The sequence below is a fragment of the Cotesia typhae genome, unplaced genomic scaffold, assembly GCF_013202065.1.
Source record: "Cotesia typhae breed Kobodo isofemale line unplaced genomic scaffold, CoteBio_Ctyphae contig_4, whole genome shotgun sequence".
Lineage (NCBI taxonomy): Eukaryota > Metazoa > Arthropoda > Insecta > Hymenoptera > Braconidae > Cotesia > Cotesia typhae.
In genome coordinates, this window is record NW_027423748.1 from 3,153,374 (window position 1) to 3,170,120 (window position 16,747).

Here is a 16,747-nt window from a genome sequence, read left to right on the forward strand (position 1 = left end):
TAGTATTAAAAATTCTCGCACCACATGTAACCTCATAATTTTTATCGTGCGGTAAGCTCTAATTAAAAAAAGAATAGTTTCCACTCGGCTGACTGTTGAATGACGCTGATGATACAATAAAATGAGAATCAGGGATTATTGATGATGAATTACATAGATTTGTTTGGTGTAGATAAATCCGGTGCATTTATGTGGAGAGAGATTCGGATAGAGATGAATCGAATAGTCGGAATTTCGTTATTTCGAGACAATAATATTGGAAATTTAGTGATATAATAGACAATAGAATAGATTAATAGATGGAAGACTGACGAGAGGTCACAATACTGCAGTTAAATTTGTAATGAGGCACGTAACGTGCGGCAACTCGCATGTTAAGTACCCGGTTTCCCGGGTTAAGTATATAGAATAGTAGCTGGGTTGATAGGATCGATGTGTCGCTCTGCAAACACCGTTAAAGTAACACCCGCACCCATGTTAAATGGCTCAAGGGATATCTTTTACTATATTTTAGTTTGTTTACTGCGGGGTATCGTGTCGTAAGACAAACTTTTGTCTGTTTCGGATCGCGGCTAAGCTTCACAGTTTCCAAAATCTCCAACATCCAAGTCGGCAAACGCTCTAATGCCCAAAGTTGAGTACAGATGTACTCTCGTGTAAATGATAATCGTAATGGCAGTAGTCTAGAAGAATTAAAGAGAACCAGAGACTATTATTTGGAATTTTAAGCTATTTTATATAGGATAGCACTTGTATGTATCTCTGTGTACATCAGGATGTTTCGCTACTGTGCTGGTATAGATGGAGGTACATGTCTGTACTGTCTGAGAGCTATCGGCTGGGTATCGGTTGCTGGTGGTTTACGATCAACTGACTCCAATGTGCGGGCTTGCAAGCCGTTATCAAGCCACGCTCATGACTCGAAGCTTTCAACTTGCTAGGTTACGTCATACCGGGAAAGGGGATTCATTACGAAGCTAAATCTGTCGGCTATATATATATCCTTGTTAATATTTATCAGCGTAGCTTTTTTATAGATCGATAGCTAGACTATTACTTTATTTTTGGAGTAATTTGAAATTATAATTCTGGTGGCATATAATTGGTAAATTATATGTTACGGGTAGAATTAATTATTGATAAAATGAAATTATAGGCTGTTTTAAAAATTTTTTGAAAATCCGCATCTACACGGAAAGTAAAAAAAAATTAACTCTAATCAAGACGAAAAATGATTAAATTAAGTAAAATTTACTGGAAGCTAGAAAAATTTCTTAATTTAAGAATTTTTCTACTCAAGCCAATTTTTTTTTTTTTTTTTTTTTTTGTTAATAAACTTGTGATATTTAGTTCTCAAAATAAGTACATAGATAGATAATATTATTTATAAAAATGTCCAAATGGCAACTAAAAAATGCACGATAAATTACAATATATGATATAGCGTAGTATACAGTGATACAAGAAATTATTAACTGTTAATAAATTTATTTATTTGAAAATAATTTGTTCATTTAATCAATATATTGAATTGTTTTTTAACTTTTAATAAATAGTTTTTTTTTAAAAGAAAGTACTTTTATTGACAGTTAACAAATTTTTTTGCAGTGAACGTGACTTGTTTACAGTGCGATTTGAGGATTGTTCAGAAAAAAGTAATAACGATACACTAATCATTTTCACCACAAAAATATTCTGTAATCTATTGTAAGCATTGTTTTATTATTTATTTTATTTCTTTTGTTTTTTTATAAGAACATTATTATTATATTATATTATATTATATTATATTAATTTGTATTAATTATATTAATATTATATTAATAAATAATATATTATATTATATTAATATGCCGGATCTAATGGAATTTTTAAATTATACGGATATAAAAAGTGTCAAAGTTGAATGTTTTTTACTTACTTTTCATTCATGAGTTTACACAAATATTTATTAACAATTAACAAATATTCATTAATATTTGATAAAACTTATTAAATATTAACAAATCATTTTATCAGTGTATAATAAAAAAGGTATAATAATGACTGTAATTTTGATACTTAAATATTTTAATTAGATTAACTAGTAGTATAAATTTTTACATTATGTCTCTTTAAATTCATGCTTTCTACACTTTAAATTTAGATTGTTACTAGTTAGACGACACATAAGATTTTAATTACTTCTAATTTATTATTATTATTATTATTATTATTATTATTATTATTATTATTATTATTATTATTATTATTATTATTATTAATAACAATATTTATTTAAAATTTGAGATATACTTGATTGACCAACGTGAAAAGTAAAGCAAAACTATTAACGATTTAAGGGGCTGTGTGAAATTTAAAAAAAATCGATTTTTTTTTTTCATATTTCGATAGATTATGCCTTAAAAAAGAAGATATTAAAATGTTAAATCGATATCACAAATAGTTTTTGGAGTTACAGCCATTTAAAGAGTAGCCACTCGGCAGTTAGAATAGGATCATTTTATCTTTAAACGCGTTTTTCTTGAAACAGTATTTTTCGAATTTGCTGGAGTGATTACTCGGAGACAAATGATCCGATCACTACCAAATTTTTTTTGCATGTTCTGTATGTAGTTCTCCATACGATGATCCTCCAGTTTTTTGATCTGATCAAAAGTTGAATTTTGGCAGGCCAAAAACGACCAAAATTTTGGGTACAATTCAACATTTTTTTTAAAAACGCGGCCATTTTATCAATTTTTTTTCGACCGTGGGTCATCGTACGGACAATATCTTCTAGTTGGACGAAATTTTTTTATTTTTACGTTTCATCCACGGAGAAGGCCGGAATCACCCCAGCAGTGGAGGACCTTTTTTTTAGCGCTGTCCGAAATCGTGTATAATTCGAAAAATATTTAATTTTTTTCTTCAAAAATGTTATTGTGTATTCTCAAAATATGTATGAATATACTCTTTTATTTTTAAAATAATTGAGACAGTAGTTTTTTTTAATTCATAAAAATCGCCTTTTTTTTAGACTGTCACATTAGTTGTGCCCAATGTGGCCAGATCGTGCGATTTTTTTACCCCCACTTTGTACCGCTTTCAATGTAGTCAGATGAGAGTATCCTACAAAGTAGGGGTAAGAAAAGAGCACGTTCTGGTCACACTGGTTGTGCCCCTTAAACAAGAAAATATGATAAAATTAAGATGATTTGATTGTAAAAAATAAACTAATGTCTATTTTAATTATTCTATTTATAAAAAATATTTTAAAAATCGAATTTTAATTAATTTTCAGTAAAAATTGACTTCAATTAACTATAAAATAGTTTTGCTGAAATTATTTATTTATGATTTTTTTAATTAAAATATGCGATGCCGGATTAAATGGGAAATATAAAGTTACAGCTGTTGATGAAAAATATAAAATTTTAAATTGAAGCAAATTTATATAATTTACTTTTTGAATAAATTATAAGCAATTTTGTATTTTTTATTGTTGATTCTTATTTTTTTAAGTTAGAAAAAAGAACTGACCGATGACATATCAAAATAAATGGACTCACAAAATTAGCAGAATAAATCAAGAAATGATGGTCAACTCCCTATCAGGTTTCCGATATAAAATTACCTAACTATAAAAGCAAGTTTAGATATTTAAATATTTGATTAAAAAACGATTTTATATTTTTATCCAGAAATACGGTCACACTTAGAGACTATAGCATGACTTTGTTTATAAAAAAAAAAGTAAATCAACAAACGAATAAAATATAAATAATGAAAAATAACAATTTGAATTCTAGGTAAAGAAAAATAATGACGTATTCAAGGTTATTGATAAGTAAAGAGTCTTTCTGGTGTATATTTCTCAATAGTAAGCAGTAAAAATAATTAGAACGTATCAAGTAGAAATATCGCTCCGCTTGGCCGCGTGGTTCAATGGCTTAGCCGGTTCATACTTTTATCCAATCCCTCTATGCTTTAACGCAGCACACTGCCATATTCTCACTATTTATTATTATCATCTTCATTGTTGTTATTATATTATAAGCCGTTGATTGCAGGGGCTGGAGGTAGACAGTTATGCTACTTGTCTACTTGATACAGTGAACAGTGAAACGTCAGTGAGTTAACGTCAAGACTGTTTAGTTGTACTTTTTTATTGCTACGTATAATATTGCAGTAGTTTTGTTTGCTATAAATTCAATTAGGCTGGTTTTTGTCAGGGTATTTTGGAATTTTTCTTTATAAAAGTCTTAAATTGTCTAAATATTGTTAATATTTAAAAAATTTATAATAATTTAAATTTGATACAATGCTTCAATAATTTAAAAAACAATTCTAAAGTTAAAAAATATTTTTAATGAGTTATTTATTTAATGAACGCCAATCGGCGATGTTATTGGCGATATTAATATAAACATAACTTTGATCAAAATTACAAGCTCTAATCAATGTTTCAATACAATTTTTTTGATAACAGAGCAAAAATTTTGTTATGAAAAATTTCATAATCAAATTTTATATATAAATTTTTTTCTTTTATTTCTAGAACTTCCGCGTCAGTCAAAAAAATTATTCAAATAAAATATTTAACTTTAATTTATCAGACATTCAAAAAATTTTATTTACAACTGAATAAAGCGTACGATGAAAAAAAATTCAAAAATACCCGAAATAAAGAGCATCCTAATAATATAGATTATAATCTCGTATCGGGCTTATTGGTATCGCTGACATTTACATACATGATACCTGATTGTGATAGTATCAGTGTCAGTAATAGCGACCGCATATTGCCGAGATATATCTGGTGGTCGTTACGACAACGAGCAATCAACCGTGAAACGGAAATTTGAATAAGCGAAGCGCAAAAGATTTGATAGTGAATCCCAGGCTTGAAGCCTGAGATATATTAGATATACCTTTCTACGACTATATCTATATATTTACATAGCGAGAGAGAGCGAGTACAGGTGCATTTCCTGGCTTCCTGGTGTGTACTGGTCTTATTGCGTTGCGGATCGCTGCGGTTTACTATGCGACGTCGTCTTGGCTGCCAACAGGTCTTCACATTTGTCTTCTTATCTATTCTCTGAGGTTCTTCCACTTACTCTATATACCTTTTGTACATTTATGTTATGTATCTTTTGACGTTCAATCGTTTACACTTTTATCTGATTTTTTATTGCTTACTGACTAAATTTTATATACTTCAGGAAATAGCTTGCTTGATTTCATTTTAGGATAGACATTTAATGTGACATATTTATTAAAATTTTTCTTCAATGTGGGTTGTCTGTTTTTCTATTTTTCTATTTTTTTTTTTTTTTTTTTTTAATAATTAATTTCTTAATTTATATCGAATTTTATTCTTCCGTGGTATTTATTTGTAGGAAATTAAATATCAAATGGTGGAAAATTTATGTTGGTGAAAAAATAATTTATTCAAACAAGTTGGTAATTTTTTAAAGATAATAAAAGAAAATATTAATTTTCTCCAAAATTTAAATTTAAAACTCTTACAAATAATTCGACAGTATAATTTAATTTTTTTAATCCATGTCATAAACTTTTTTATTTTTATCTCAAGTATTAAATGGTTAATATCATTTTCACGCTTAATCATTCAGATAACACCGAAAGCTATTAATTTTTTACAATATGACTTTAATGGCTTTTAGCATGAATATCCGATAATTAAAAAAAAATGTTATGGATCATTTTCAACATTTGTATCAGCCCGTATTTCACTACTTTATTACCATATTTAAAAAAAATAAGTTTGTGCTACCTCGCAAAAGTTTCAATTAAAATTTTGGGATTGTGTAGAAAAAAAAATGACTTAACTTTGTATAAAATTACATCCTATTCAAAAGAATAATTTATAATTTTTGTTGAAAAATCTCCTATACTATTACTAAATTAAAAAATTTATAAAGAAAAATCTTTATTATTCATACATTTCATTATTTTTCCACTCGCGTATTTTTACACACTCGAACATAATAAAAACCAAAGTTTTATCCGTCAGAATTAAAACAAATACGGGTTAATTACTAAAATAAACTCGTAAAAGTACACCGTATTATAAAATGTATTAACATTAAATACATTACCCGTGAAATCCAGTGCAATAAAATAAACATTTTTATCTGCACTTTAAATACCAGAAGTTCATCTTTCTAATTACATCTTATGAGGACCCCCATATAATCATAAAATAAGGTTTTAAAATGAAATTAATTAAAAAGAAATAACTTTTCAAACTATTCAACGATCCCCTTAGAAAACCGGAAGTTGGTGGTAATTTTCCGTGCTTGAATTTCTTCTTGAAGTTTCATCCATTCGGTAACTGAAAAGTTACAAATTACATGAAAGCCTAAACTTTTTATTTAATTTTCTTTTAGAAAAATTGTTGGTGAATTCTGGCTACTTTAAAACTTGATACCTCACACTTCATTATACTTAAAAACTCTCTTCCGAAATATATAATATCTATATACTTAAATTTTTTGGTGAAATTATCTCTGAGACCGGAGTTAAGTCTTGAGCCATCAAATAACTTTTAGAGCCAACAATTCATCTTTTTCAAGGTAAAACAAATTTATAAAACAAAAGAAAAGATCCTTGCTCGTACCGACTCTTTTCTCCTTTAATTTTTTCTTTTATTTTCTTCTTATTTTTCCCTTAGTCCTTTACTTTCTTTTTTTCTTTTTTTTTTAGTCTTTATGCAGTAGTTTCGTGCTTCTGCGTTTCCACTTCGTGAGAGTAATATATATTTCGCCTGAAGCTTGATGAAGGTTTCTAGCTTGACCTCTGTTTGTCTTAATACCTCATGGAATTTCCTATTTCATCTCGCCATTTTTTTTTGTTTGTCATAAAATCGATTTTTCTTTTGAAAAAAAATATTTTTCTATCCACAATAATTTTTGCTCTGACAGGAAAACTTCTATTGCTATTGTAAAAGTACCATACTACAGTATACACCGAAAATTTGTACAATATATGTATTTTGCTTAGTACAAAATTTGCTTCGGTTATAGTTTTTGTTATTTGTTTTTTTCTCTTATTCTTATAACTGTTGTCCTTCACTATCCTCGTTTATTGATTATTTCTAAAAATTTATAAGGCAGGGAATTTATAAATTTTTTAGAGTAATTATATATATATATATATATATATATATATATATATATATATATATATATATATATATATATATATATATATATTATTCTAGTAAATATAAGTTTTTCATAAAGTTCTTGAAATCCCTTTAACGTAAAAAAGAATTTTTTTAATTGATCGTTTTCTCACTCTTTTCCCATATCATCTGTGTAAAAATTTCTTGCTCAAGTGTAATTATCTCTTGCTTGAAGAGGTAAATCGATTTCAAATTTCAACAACATTCATATTATGCATTTAATTACCTACACTGATAAAAAAGTTAGCTTGCCTTAGGAAAAAAAAAAACCTTGCGTCAAGAAACTATTTTAAAGAAACTGATTTTCTTGAGTTAGGAAACAAATTTATTGAACTGTGAAAGATATACTTAAACTAACAAAAACTTTCTTTACGCAAGCTAACCTTCTTATCAACGTATATTTCACATTTTAAAAATTTCTTAAAATTTTTTTACGCGATCCAACTACCTTAACACTAAAAGTATGGCACATAAAAAATATTAGCAGGCATAGCATAGTCTAAACCCCAATAGAATTATAAAAAAAAAATATTTTCTTACAGCTTCGTTTATTACTAGGCCGTTTTTCGTGAGCCGAGCTGAAATGAACCTCCATTTTCTGAATAAGCCGACATCTTCGTAGAAACCTTTTGTTCTCCATTAGATGACGGCTAAGTTATATCCAATGGCTGAATAAAACCGTGTAAATTTACTTATTCTATTCTGCTCTATTCTACTAATACTCATACTGTATACACATAATGTCACATATATACATATGTATAATATGAAGTATTATATATGTACTTACCACATACTATATGGTTTGCTGGTATTCGACCAACAGGTTTCAACATCTCACTCCCGCGCATATTCTGCAACATTTCCGGCTTTATACCTTTCTCACCCTATCCCCTATCATTTATGTTTTTTAACTCTCGCCCCCTCATTGCATCCTCTAGCCTCTCACTTGTGCTCTTCAGTCCAGACGAACGTGACGTATAACCACGTCTAGCTGATTATTCACAATAAATATTCATATTTGTCTTTTCGCGATTATTTGAAATGTTTGCGATCAAATGCGGATATAAAGATCAAACGCAGGTGGAAAAATTTTAATGACAGAAATGATAATAGATGAAAAAAAATTTTATCGAGTTTTTTTTTACTTCTTTACTTTTTAACAAAAAATTTCATTATAAAAATCCAGCAGTTTTAACAAATAGAGAAAACAATAGTAAAAAAAAAATATTTTATGACCGAATTGATAAGTAAGGTAGACATTATTATGAGCTATTAATAATCCATGTAAACAATATAGCACAGTTGATTTAACTTTTCCCAGGAATGACTGGCTTCATTAAGTTCTCAGTGTTCCACGTGTACGTATTTGAGTGTGTATGTGCGTGTGTGTGGATGTACGTGAAAATCTAGTGTGAATTGCTGATGAATGCGCAAACTAAGCTAAAGCCGGGTACTCCATTGTCCTTATAAAAGTCATTGCTTTGTTGGATATACTCAACTAGATCCAACGGTGTTTGAGACAATATAAACTTGCATTGAAACTTCGAAAGCCGCTTTTCTTTTACATCTCACCTTTACTACCTTTATCTCAGTACTCGGTGCTCTGTACTTGGCTCGAGCTTATCGATAACACTTGAGGCAGTCATGGATTTATTGTACGACTCAGCAAACTGATTTCATAACTAAACTCCTATTTTTATTAAAGTTATTTAATAATTTTAAATTCTTATCCACTTTATGCAGATAAAACTTTTAATAACAGTAATCTTCTGTAGAGAACTTCTCTATTGTATTATATTATTATATTTTTTTATTTTATTTCTTTATACCCCTGTTTGTCAGCAATTTTTATCGCACAAAAAAATTTTTATGTTTTAAATTTACATTAAATAGGAAGTGATTGAAAAATAAAAGAATTTATTGAAAAAAATATTCTAAACTCGCGTAAATTTTAGAAAACTCAATAAAATTGTTAGTTAAAGAAAAAATTAAAGATGAGGAAAAGACAAATGTAGTTTTTGATCTCTAAAACGTTAAAACTTATTTTTTTCACTTTGCGTTTAAATACACAAAAGAAACTTTTATTTACTGTAAAAGACAACAATAGAGTTTTTGAAGATCTCTGATTTTCTTAGCAGGAAGTAAAAAACTTAGTTCTTAAACTTTTAAGAAAAGTAACCAATATTATGAGCTTCATTATTACTATTTTGAATTTTTTTGAAAAAATTTGTCAGTAAGAATGTCTGCAATCAGGATAGTTCTTGAGAAACTTGATAAATTAATATGATTTTTTTTTCTCAATTATACCTTTGAGCTCTATGAGTGTTATATTTATTCAAGAATTTTGGTTTTCTCATCATCATCTATAAACAGATGATTTTGAAACTTTTAAATGGCTATAACTTTTGAAAGTGTCGTTCAATTTTGATTTTTTTGGTGGCATTCGACGCAATTTTTCTCCAAAAAATGCTATTAAAATGACAATCACCTTGAAATCGTAGAAAAAAAGTCGAAATCTTAATTTGAAGACTTCAAATCCACAAAATCTTCACAAAACTCGATTTTTTTTTTTTTCAAATAAAACTAAATCTTATATTTAATTATCTAAATAGATTATCTAATGCACTTAGAATTGACACCTTCAAGACAAAAGCTTACCAATTTTTCCATGACCTTGAGCTTAAGGAGAGCGTGATACCTGATACTACCGGTGATGATTCAAGTCGTTAAAATTTGTATGATTTGCAGTGTTCTAAATCTAAACTTACTCTGACACTTATCTTAAATTTCTTACCTTGTTCTTATTTCATCTTATTTTTACCGGATGTAAATAGCTGATTACTTTTCTCAAATTTTTGATTGCTTTTCACTGTTCCATTAGCCACAATTCAAATTTAAATATTGTTAAAATGTCTATGTAGACCACCTATTTATACTCTTACATGTACTTTATACTCCTTTTATTTGTATTTTTACTATTCGGCTATTGCCTTGTCATTAAAATTAAATAAATAAATAGTAGAACATGTTCTATATAATTACTAAAAATATATGTGGTGTACAAGTTCATAAATGTATGTTTACTTTTACATGTTATATTTTTTTCGCGGAATAACTTTTGAATACGAAAACTTATTGATTCTCTGTTCATACAGTATTGGAGAACTTTTTAAATAAGCTTTAATTTACGATATTATACATCCACATATCAGCTGAGAAAAAAAACATATCTATCTATCTAATGAAATTTTTCAATTGCATTCATTTTTACGATCTTCAAAAGTTGTTTCTAGTACTGAGAAATCTACTTCCATTTCGGCTTTTCGATTTTTCGAATTTTATTGATTTATTACTAGTGTATTCTGGTAAAAACTTAATGAATTGTCATGTCATATGAGAATAATCATCTCCGTACTCTACTGTAATTAACTAGTAACATCATAGATGAAAAGATTATCATACGATTAACTACATCCGGGTTAAAATCACAAATCAATAGCCAATAAAGAAAATTTCATTTAATTAAAAAAAAATACTTAATTATTCTTCGATGAAAGTTTTAATTACTTTTGAACTTTTTAGTTTTATTTATCTCTCAAAGCGTTTAACACATATGACTTTTTTTTTGTATTCTGTCAACAAATTAGCTTTTGAAGTGTCCGCTTTGAAATTTTCTAAACGTTCATTTGCATAAATTTTTTCTAATGACAAAAAGCTCTTTTATAAAAAAGAGCTTTCTTTTAAAAAATTAAAAAAATACCATAAAGAGCTATTATATATGGCTCTTTACCATAAGATGGACGGTGGCGTTTATTACTCGATAGGTCTTATTAAGTGACTGAATAGTAATTACGGACAGTGTCTCGGATAGCTTAACTGGTAGAGCCTTTGGCGCGTAACCAAACGATCCGGGTTCGAGTCCCGGTCTGGGCTGTCCGAATTACTTTTTCGGTTACCGAAAATTCCTACTGAGTAAAGGTCCTCCCCTTCCCCCTTATCCTTTATTTCCCTAATTCCCAAATTTGTCTTTAATGACAAATTTAGCTATTATATATGGCTAAAAATACCGAGTTTTGTTTTCCTCATCCTTCAGAATAGAAAAAAAAACATTATAGTTATTTATTTTCTTTGTTATTTTGACATATTACAGTTTTGTCAATATTGTACTCTTTTGTGTTGGACATCGGTAAATCCATGACTTTTTTAAAGTGTTCAGTCCATCGACTAGAGTTTAGTCCAATCTTTGTGTTATCTATCTATATAGATAGACATAGATTGGAAGAGATTGTTGAATTTTATTTTTACATGATGCATTGGACGGTTTTATTCGAAGGTACTCACCGAGTGTCTGGAAGAGTATAGTGAGTAGTGAGTAGTGAGCAAATATTTGTCATGCTGACCTCGACGAAATTCTATCAGAATCTCAACATTTCGGACAATACGTGAGATAAAATGCCTGGCATTTAATATTTACAGTAAAAATAAAATCCACTGGCGAGGGACGATTTAGAGAGGAAGATAGAGAAAGTAAAATAGGAAATAAAAACAAAAAAGAGTGTGGTGGAGGGCTTAAGTGATTAATTCAGAAGCCGAGTGACCGGATAATCTAAATTGTTAATTAGGTGAATTGACTCAGAATTGAATATAAAAATATTTTTGGCAGCTAGAGTGAAAGATTAAAGCGACAGAAAGTCAGAGATTAAGCTAATAGATCACGTGAAAAGCCCAACTGTCGAATCTGTTTCATTGAGGTATTTTGATTGATGTGAAATGCATTAGGGGTTGAAATTGTTCAGTCACCATTACTGTCCATACATTTTTTTTAATTTATGGATTTTTTTTTTTCAGTCGTACTACATCTCAATGATTAATTGTATCAATTGAGAGCTCACTCAAACTGCGGATCAAAATTTTTTATTAAAATTGATTGGGCTGGAATAGGGTTCAATTCTGTTCAATGCTGTTACAGAACACTAACAAGATGTGTCATTTGCTCATTTTTATACTTTTTGATAAATGTTTATGTATTTTGATATCATACATCCCCTTGATTCATTATTATTTTATTTTTTAGGGGTTGCAAAAATTTTTTAACAACCCCTCGTATTTACTTTTGTTATTGCATAAATCTTTCGTTGTCGCATAATCACTATATGACAGCCGAGAATTAGAAAATCAAGAATTATCATTGAAGAAACTTTGATTCAGTGATTTTTTGATACTTTTATTACAATATAAGGCTGTTTCATTTCAAATTGATCACTTTTGAACCAGACCCCTTTTTGGTTGGCTGAAAATTTTTTTCTTTTTCGACCAATCCAAAAAATGTTATTGATTAATAATAAGAAAGGCTTTTTTTCCTTCGAATAAATATTTTTTCCAAAAATTCAGCAATCAAAACTTTTTTTTTTTTTTTTTTCGGTATTAAATGTATTTTTTCTCAAAAAAAAAAAAAATACAGAACAAATTCAAATTTTTACATCGATAAAATTTTGCATCTTTTCAGAAAAAAATATTTTTTCAAAATTTGTAATTTTTTTTTTTTTTTTTTCGTTTCAAGTAAAAGTTTACATACTTATAGATAGTTTAAATAAATTTCGAAAACAATATCACTATCACAAAATTATTTATCGAGGATTTAATGATAAATATGACGAAACAAACTATTTAAAACAACTTAAAATAAAAAATTAATTATCGCCCAAATATATTTGAAATCCTGAAAAGACATTAATTCAGGTTGACTTTTATGACAATGCCAAATTAAACTATAGAAATTCTTTTTATAACACAGATATTTCTGTCACAGGATTTTTATTATTCTATCAATTATATAGATTACTTTTTAACTTATATCATTCGATCACAGAACTCAGAAAGTAATCAAATTTGTTGAAATAACAATTCAATTTTATCTAGAAAATAATTCAAATCATTGAATATAAATTGTATTTTAAAATTCTACTTTACGGAAAGATGCGTGCATCATATATTGATTTTCTATGCTGTGCGTCTATCTATAGTATATCTATGACTGTTCATATTTCAACCAACTGGAGTGTAGAAAAAGTTCAAATACGAAAAGATAAAAAATTTTTAAATGAACACTCCATTGTATTTAACTTCGACGTTTTTTGACTATTAAACTGTAGAATTGTTCATCAATATTAAAATTATTACATTATTAAAAATAAAATTACCATGAGAATTCTTAAAATTGAATTTCATCATTTTAAAAGTAAATTATTCGAATTTACAAGAATTTGCAAAATTCACAGTTGTTAAGCTTTTTTACGCCTAGCGGTTGGAATGTAAAACGCGGATGCGATCTAGTTGTGAATGCTCCATATAGTGTTGTCAATTCAAGCCTTTGAAAATCGCTTACTTCATATATATACATAGAAAATACTTTATTAGAATTTAACGAACTAGAAAATTTGAATAAATTGTAAATAATTTTTATTTAGAAAAAAAGTTTTTTCTATCAAAACTTTCAGGTATTATAACGACTAACGGTAATTAAAACTGAAAATTTTAATCTTAGTTTTACGGATGATTATAATTAAAGTCGATATTGTATAATACAGTAGTTAACTATGAAGAATACAAGTTTAAAAGCAATGTGATTATCATCGGAGTAGCGGAGTCGACGATCAAGAGTCCAATTGAATTTTCATTAACGTCTTACTTGTTTCTATAGCACTTAGCAATGACTTATTACTCTAGTTATTGACATTGAAGCTTTTTAAACGCTGTCTAACTTATCAATCAGCCTAATTGCAGTATTAAATTATCTTCAATTTTGGAAACATTTTAATTAAATTACTAGTAACCTGCATTTACTATGTGACTGCTGAGAGTTACCAGTTGTGAATAAAAAAATTTTTACTCAATGATTTTTCGGTATTTTTTATTACAATGCCGATAGTTTGGATACTTTTGAAATATATTTAAAAAATGGTATTACTACACAGAAAAAAAATTAAGTAAAATTGCTTTACTTGAATTAAGTAAAATTGTCTTAAATCAAGAAAAATTTCCTTAAATCTAGAATTTTTCTACTCAAATCAAGAACATTAAGTTCTTCAAAATTATGTAGTTGATTCAAGAATTTATTTTTTTTACTGTATATGACAGAATTAATTACCATTTATTCAATGAAAAATATGACGGACACAAATCAACGAATTGTATAAAACTACTCCAAAAACTACTATTAAAAATAATCTATAACCTGGAAAAGGCGAAAATTTCGGCCAATATTTTTATAATGGTCATAAGCTTAACTAAAAAAATTATTCTCTTAATTATACTTATTATTATTTCCTTTGATTTATTATTCTTTAGAAAAAAAAAATTAATAGAATTTCACATTTAGATAAAAATATAAAATGCAGAGATATTCTATTTAATATTTGACATTATATAAATTTTTCAACTCATAAATTTTAATACTTCTATTGAAATCGCTACAATCTCTTATATATTTTATAAATCTAGCAATTCAATGAAAAAAAGTCTTTTCATACTTTTAATTAAAAGGAAATGTACGATTTAAATCTAGAGAAGATTAATGAAAAAGTTCAATAACAGTGTTCTAATATTGAATAAAAAAAAAGTTACATGTATTTTAAAATAAAAATCCAATAACCGAGTTTACATTTCTGATATTTTTTCTGAATAGGCTTGAGAAGTCAATGAAATATCCTTGTATTGAAAGGAAAATCTCTCGGATTATAGACGTTATCTAAGCTCTTTTTATTCTGCACTACCAATGAACCAACAATCCGGAGTATTCGCTCGAAAGAATCTTATACTCAGTCAAATTCAATTTATTGGATATGCATTAAGAAATAAGAAATCACTAGAAGAAAAGTGAGAATAATAAAAAAAAAATCTCTCACTATTTAAGCTCTAATTTATTTCTTCGTATTATTATGCAATGCAATGTGCACAACCTATCTACATATCTTCAGTAGAGTCAAGACTATTCTTCATCGTTTCTTTACGGTTGTAGGCAAAGCGACTCGTCTAGACTCGAAAAATTATCCATCAAGCTTTGTTCAACGATGCTCATTCCAATGCTAAATCGATTCTTCTTTTCTATCATAAATAATAACAGCAGAAAAACTTTTAAAAGTGTAAAAGCATAAAATGCAAGATAGAAAAAGCTGGAAAAAAACGCATGTACCATTGCTACATTGATCAAACGACAACAATGCATACAGCTTCAGGCTGTAAATTCTTTTTTATTCACTCCTTCCTTTTTTTCCGTTGTTTAGTTCTTTATTTGTTTCTTTTTCCAAGTGTAATCTTCGGCGTCAACTGGTACTCATTGCCCAATTGTTCAATGAAAAGTAGCTTTAAATATATTTACAACTGTTATTTTCCACATTATCCTTACAATTATTTCAATTTTTTTATTTTTTTTACAATAATTTGGCTAATGATTGGTTTTTATTAAACATTACAAAAAATTAACCCTTTTTATAAATCTTTTATTTTTAATTCAAATTAACTTTTATTTAATAGAAACAGTAATAATTAATTTGACTAGCAACCTTGCAGTCTCTATGTGACTGTCGTGACTTGTGAACTATAAATAAATAAAATTTTACTTTATTAAATAATGACTTTTGTTAGAATTGCACTGTACTTTTTTAACAATTGACGTTTTTAAAGATATAAGCTCATCCCGATGTTACACTCATCAAGAGCTTTCATTTGAGTACCCACATGCATTTTGATATATTTTTCATATTTACGTATATATAATATATATAAATATATGAAAAATTGATGTGGGTACTTAAATGAAAGGTTTGATGAGTGTAACATCGGAATGAGCTTATATCTTTAAAAATGTCAATAGTTCACGAGATACAAGGTCATTTCTTAATTATGTATCGAGAGATAAAGCATTTTCGTATACCGCCTAAATACTTGTCATCATAAATTGACTATTGATGAGAATGGTATGTGAAACCATGAAGAGTCATAACTTCAGATCAAGACTTTTTCAGCGATACAAAATTTAACCATAGAAAACCGATTTTATGATATAAATAAACTGGCCTCACAATTTTGCTTATTCTCTTAATAATATAAATTATTGTGATTTTTATAAACTTTAATTCTTGAATTTTTTCTAAATTAAATTTTTAATTTGAATTATCCTCATTAAATTTAAACGAAAAATTCCATCTAGATGAGTATATAAAAAAAGCCATTAAGCTTGAAAAAAATTCCTTTATCTGTAGATGTTATATCATAATTTCTAGAAGTTTCATGTCAAAATGTTTAACAGGTTATGGATCAAGATAAATGTAAAAAACATTTCTTCAAGTTGAGAAAGAAGTTACCTAAATTATAATAATGTTTCTTAACTTTTTGAATAATAGTTCCGCAGGACAATACTAAAACATGATGCTGTTACCGGATAAATAATTTAACTATTTGGACATAATAATGAAATGACCTAAATACTTGTTAAGCATTGTACTTATTTAATTACCCGACAGCATTTTCAAACTTAACGCTTTGTTTTGC

The 16,747-nt window shown here is 27.7% G+C and overlaps 1 protein-coding gene across 16 annotated transcripts in view; it reads left to right on the forward strand.

The window, feature by feature from the left end:
- Positions 1–16,747, forward strand: part of LOC141526969 (uncharacterized) — a 92,417-nt gene that overhangs the window by 19,266 nt on the left and 56,404 nt on the right. For 3 of the 16 annotated variants that reach the window (XM_074242161.1, XM_074242159.1, XM_074242162.1), the window contains exon 1: positions 4,690–5,054. The exons of 12 other annotated variants lie outside the window; for them this stretch is intronic. In XM_074242161.1, the coding sequence (XP_074098262.1) occupies positions 5,028–5,054 (27 nt within the window). In that variant the 5' untranslated portion in view covers positions 4,690–5,027. Of the gene's footprint in view, positions 1–4,662; positions 5,055–16,747 lie in introns of those variants that run through there. One more of the 16 variants, XM_074242158.1, reaches the window with a different exon arrangement.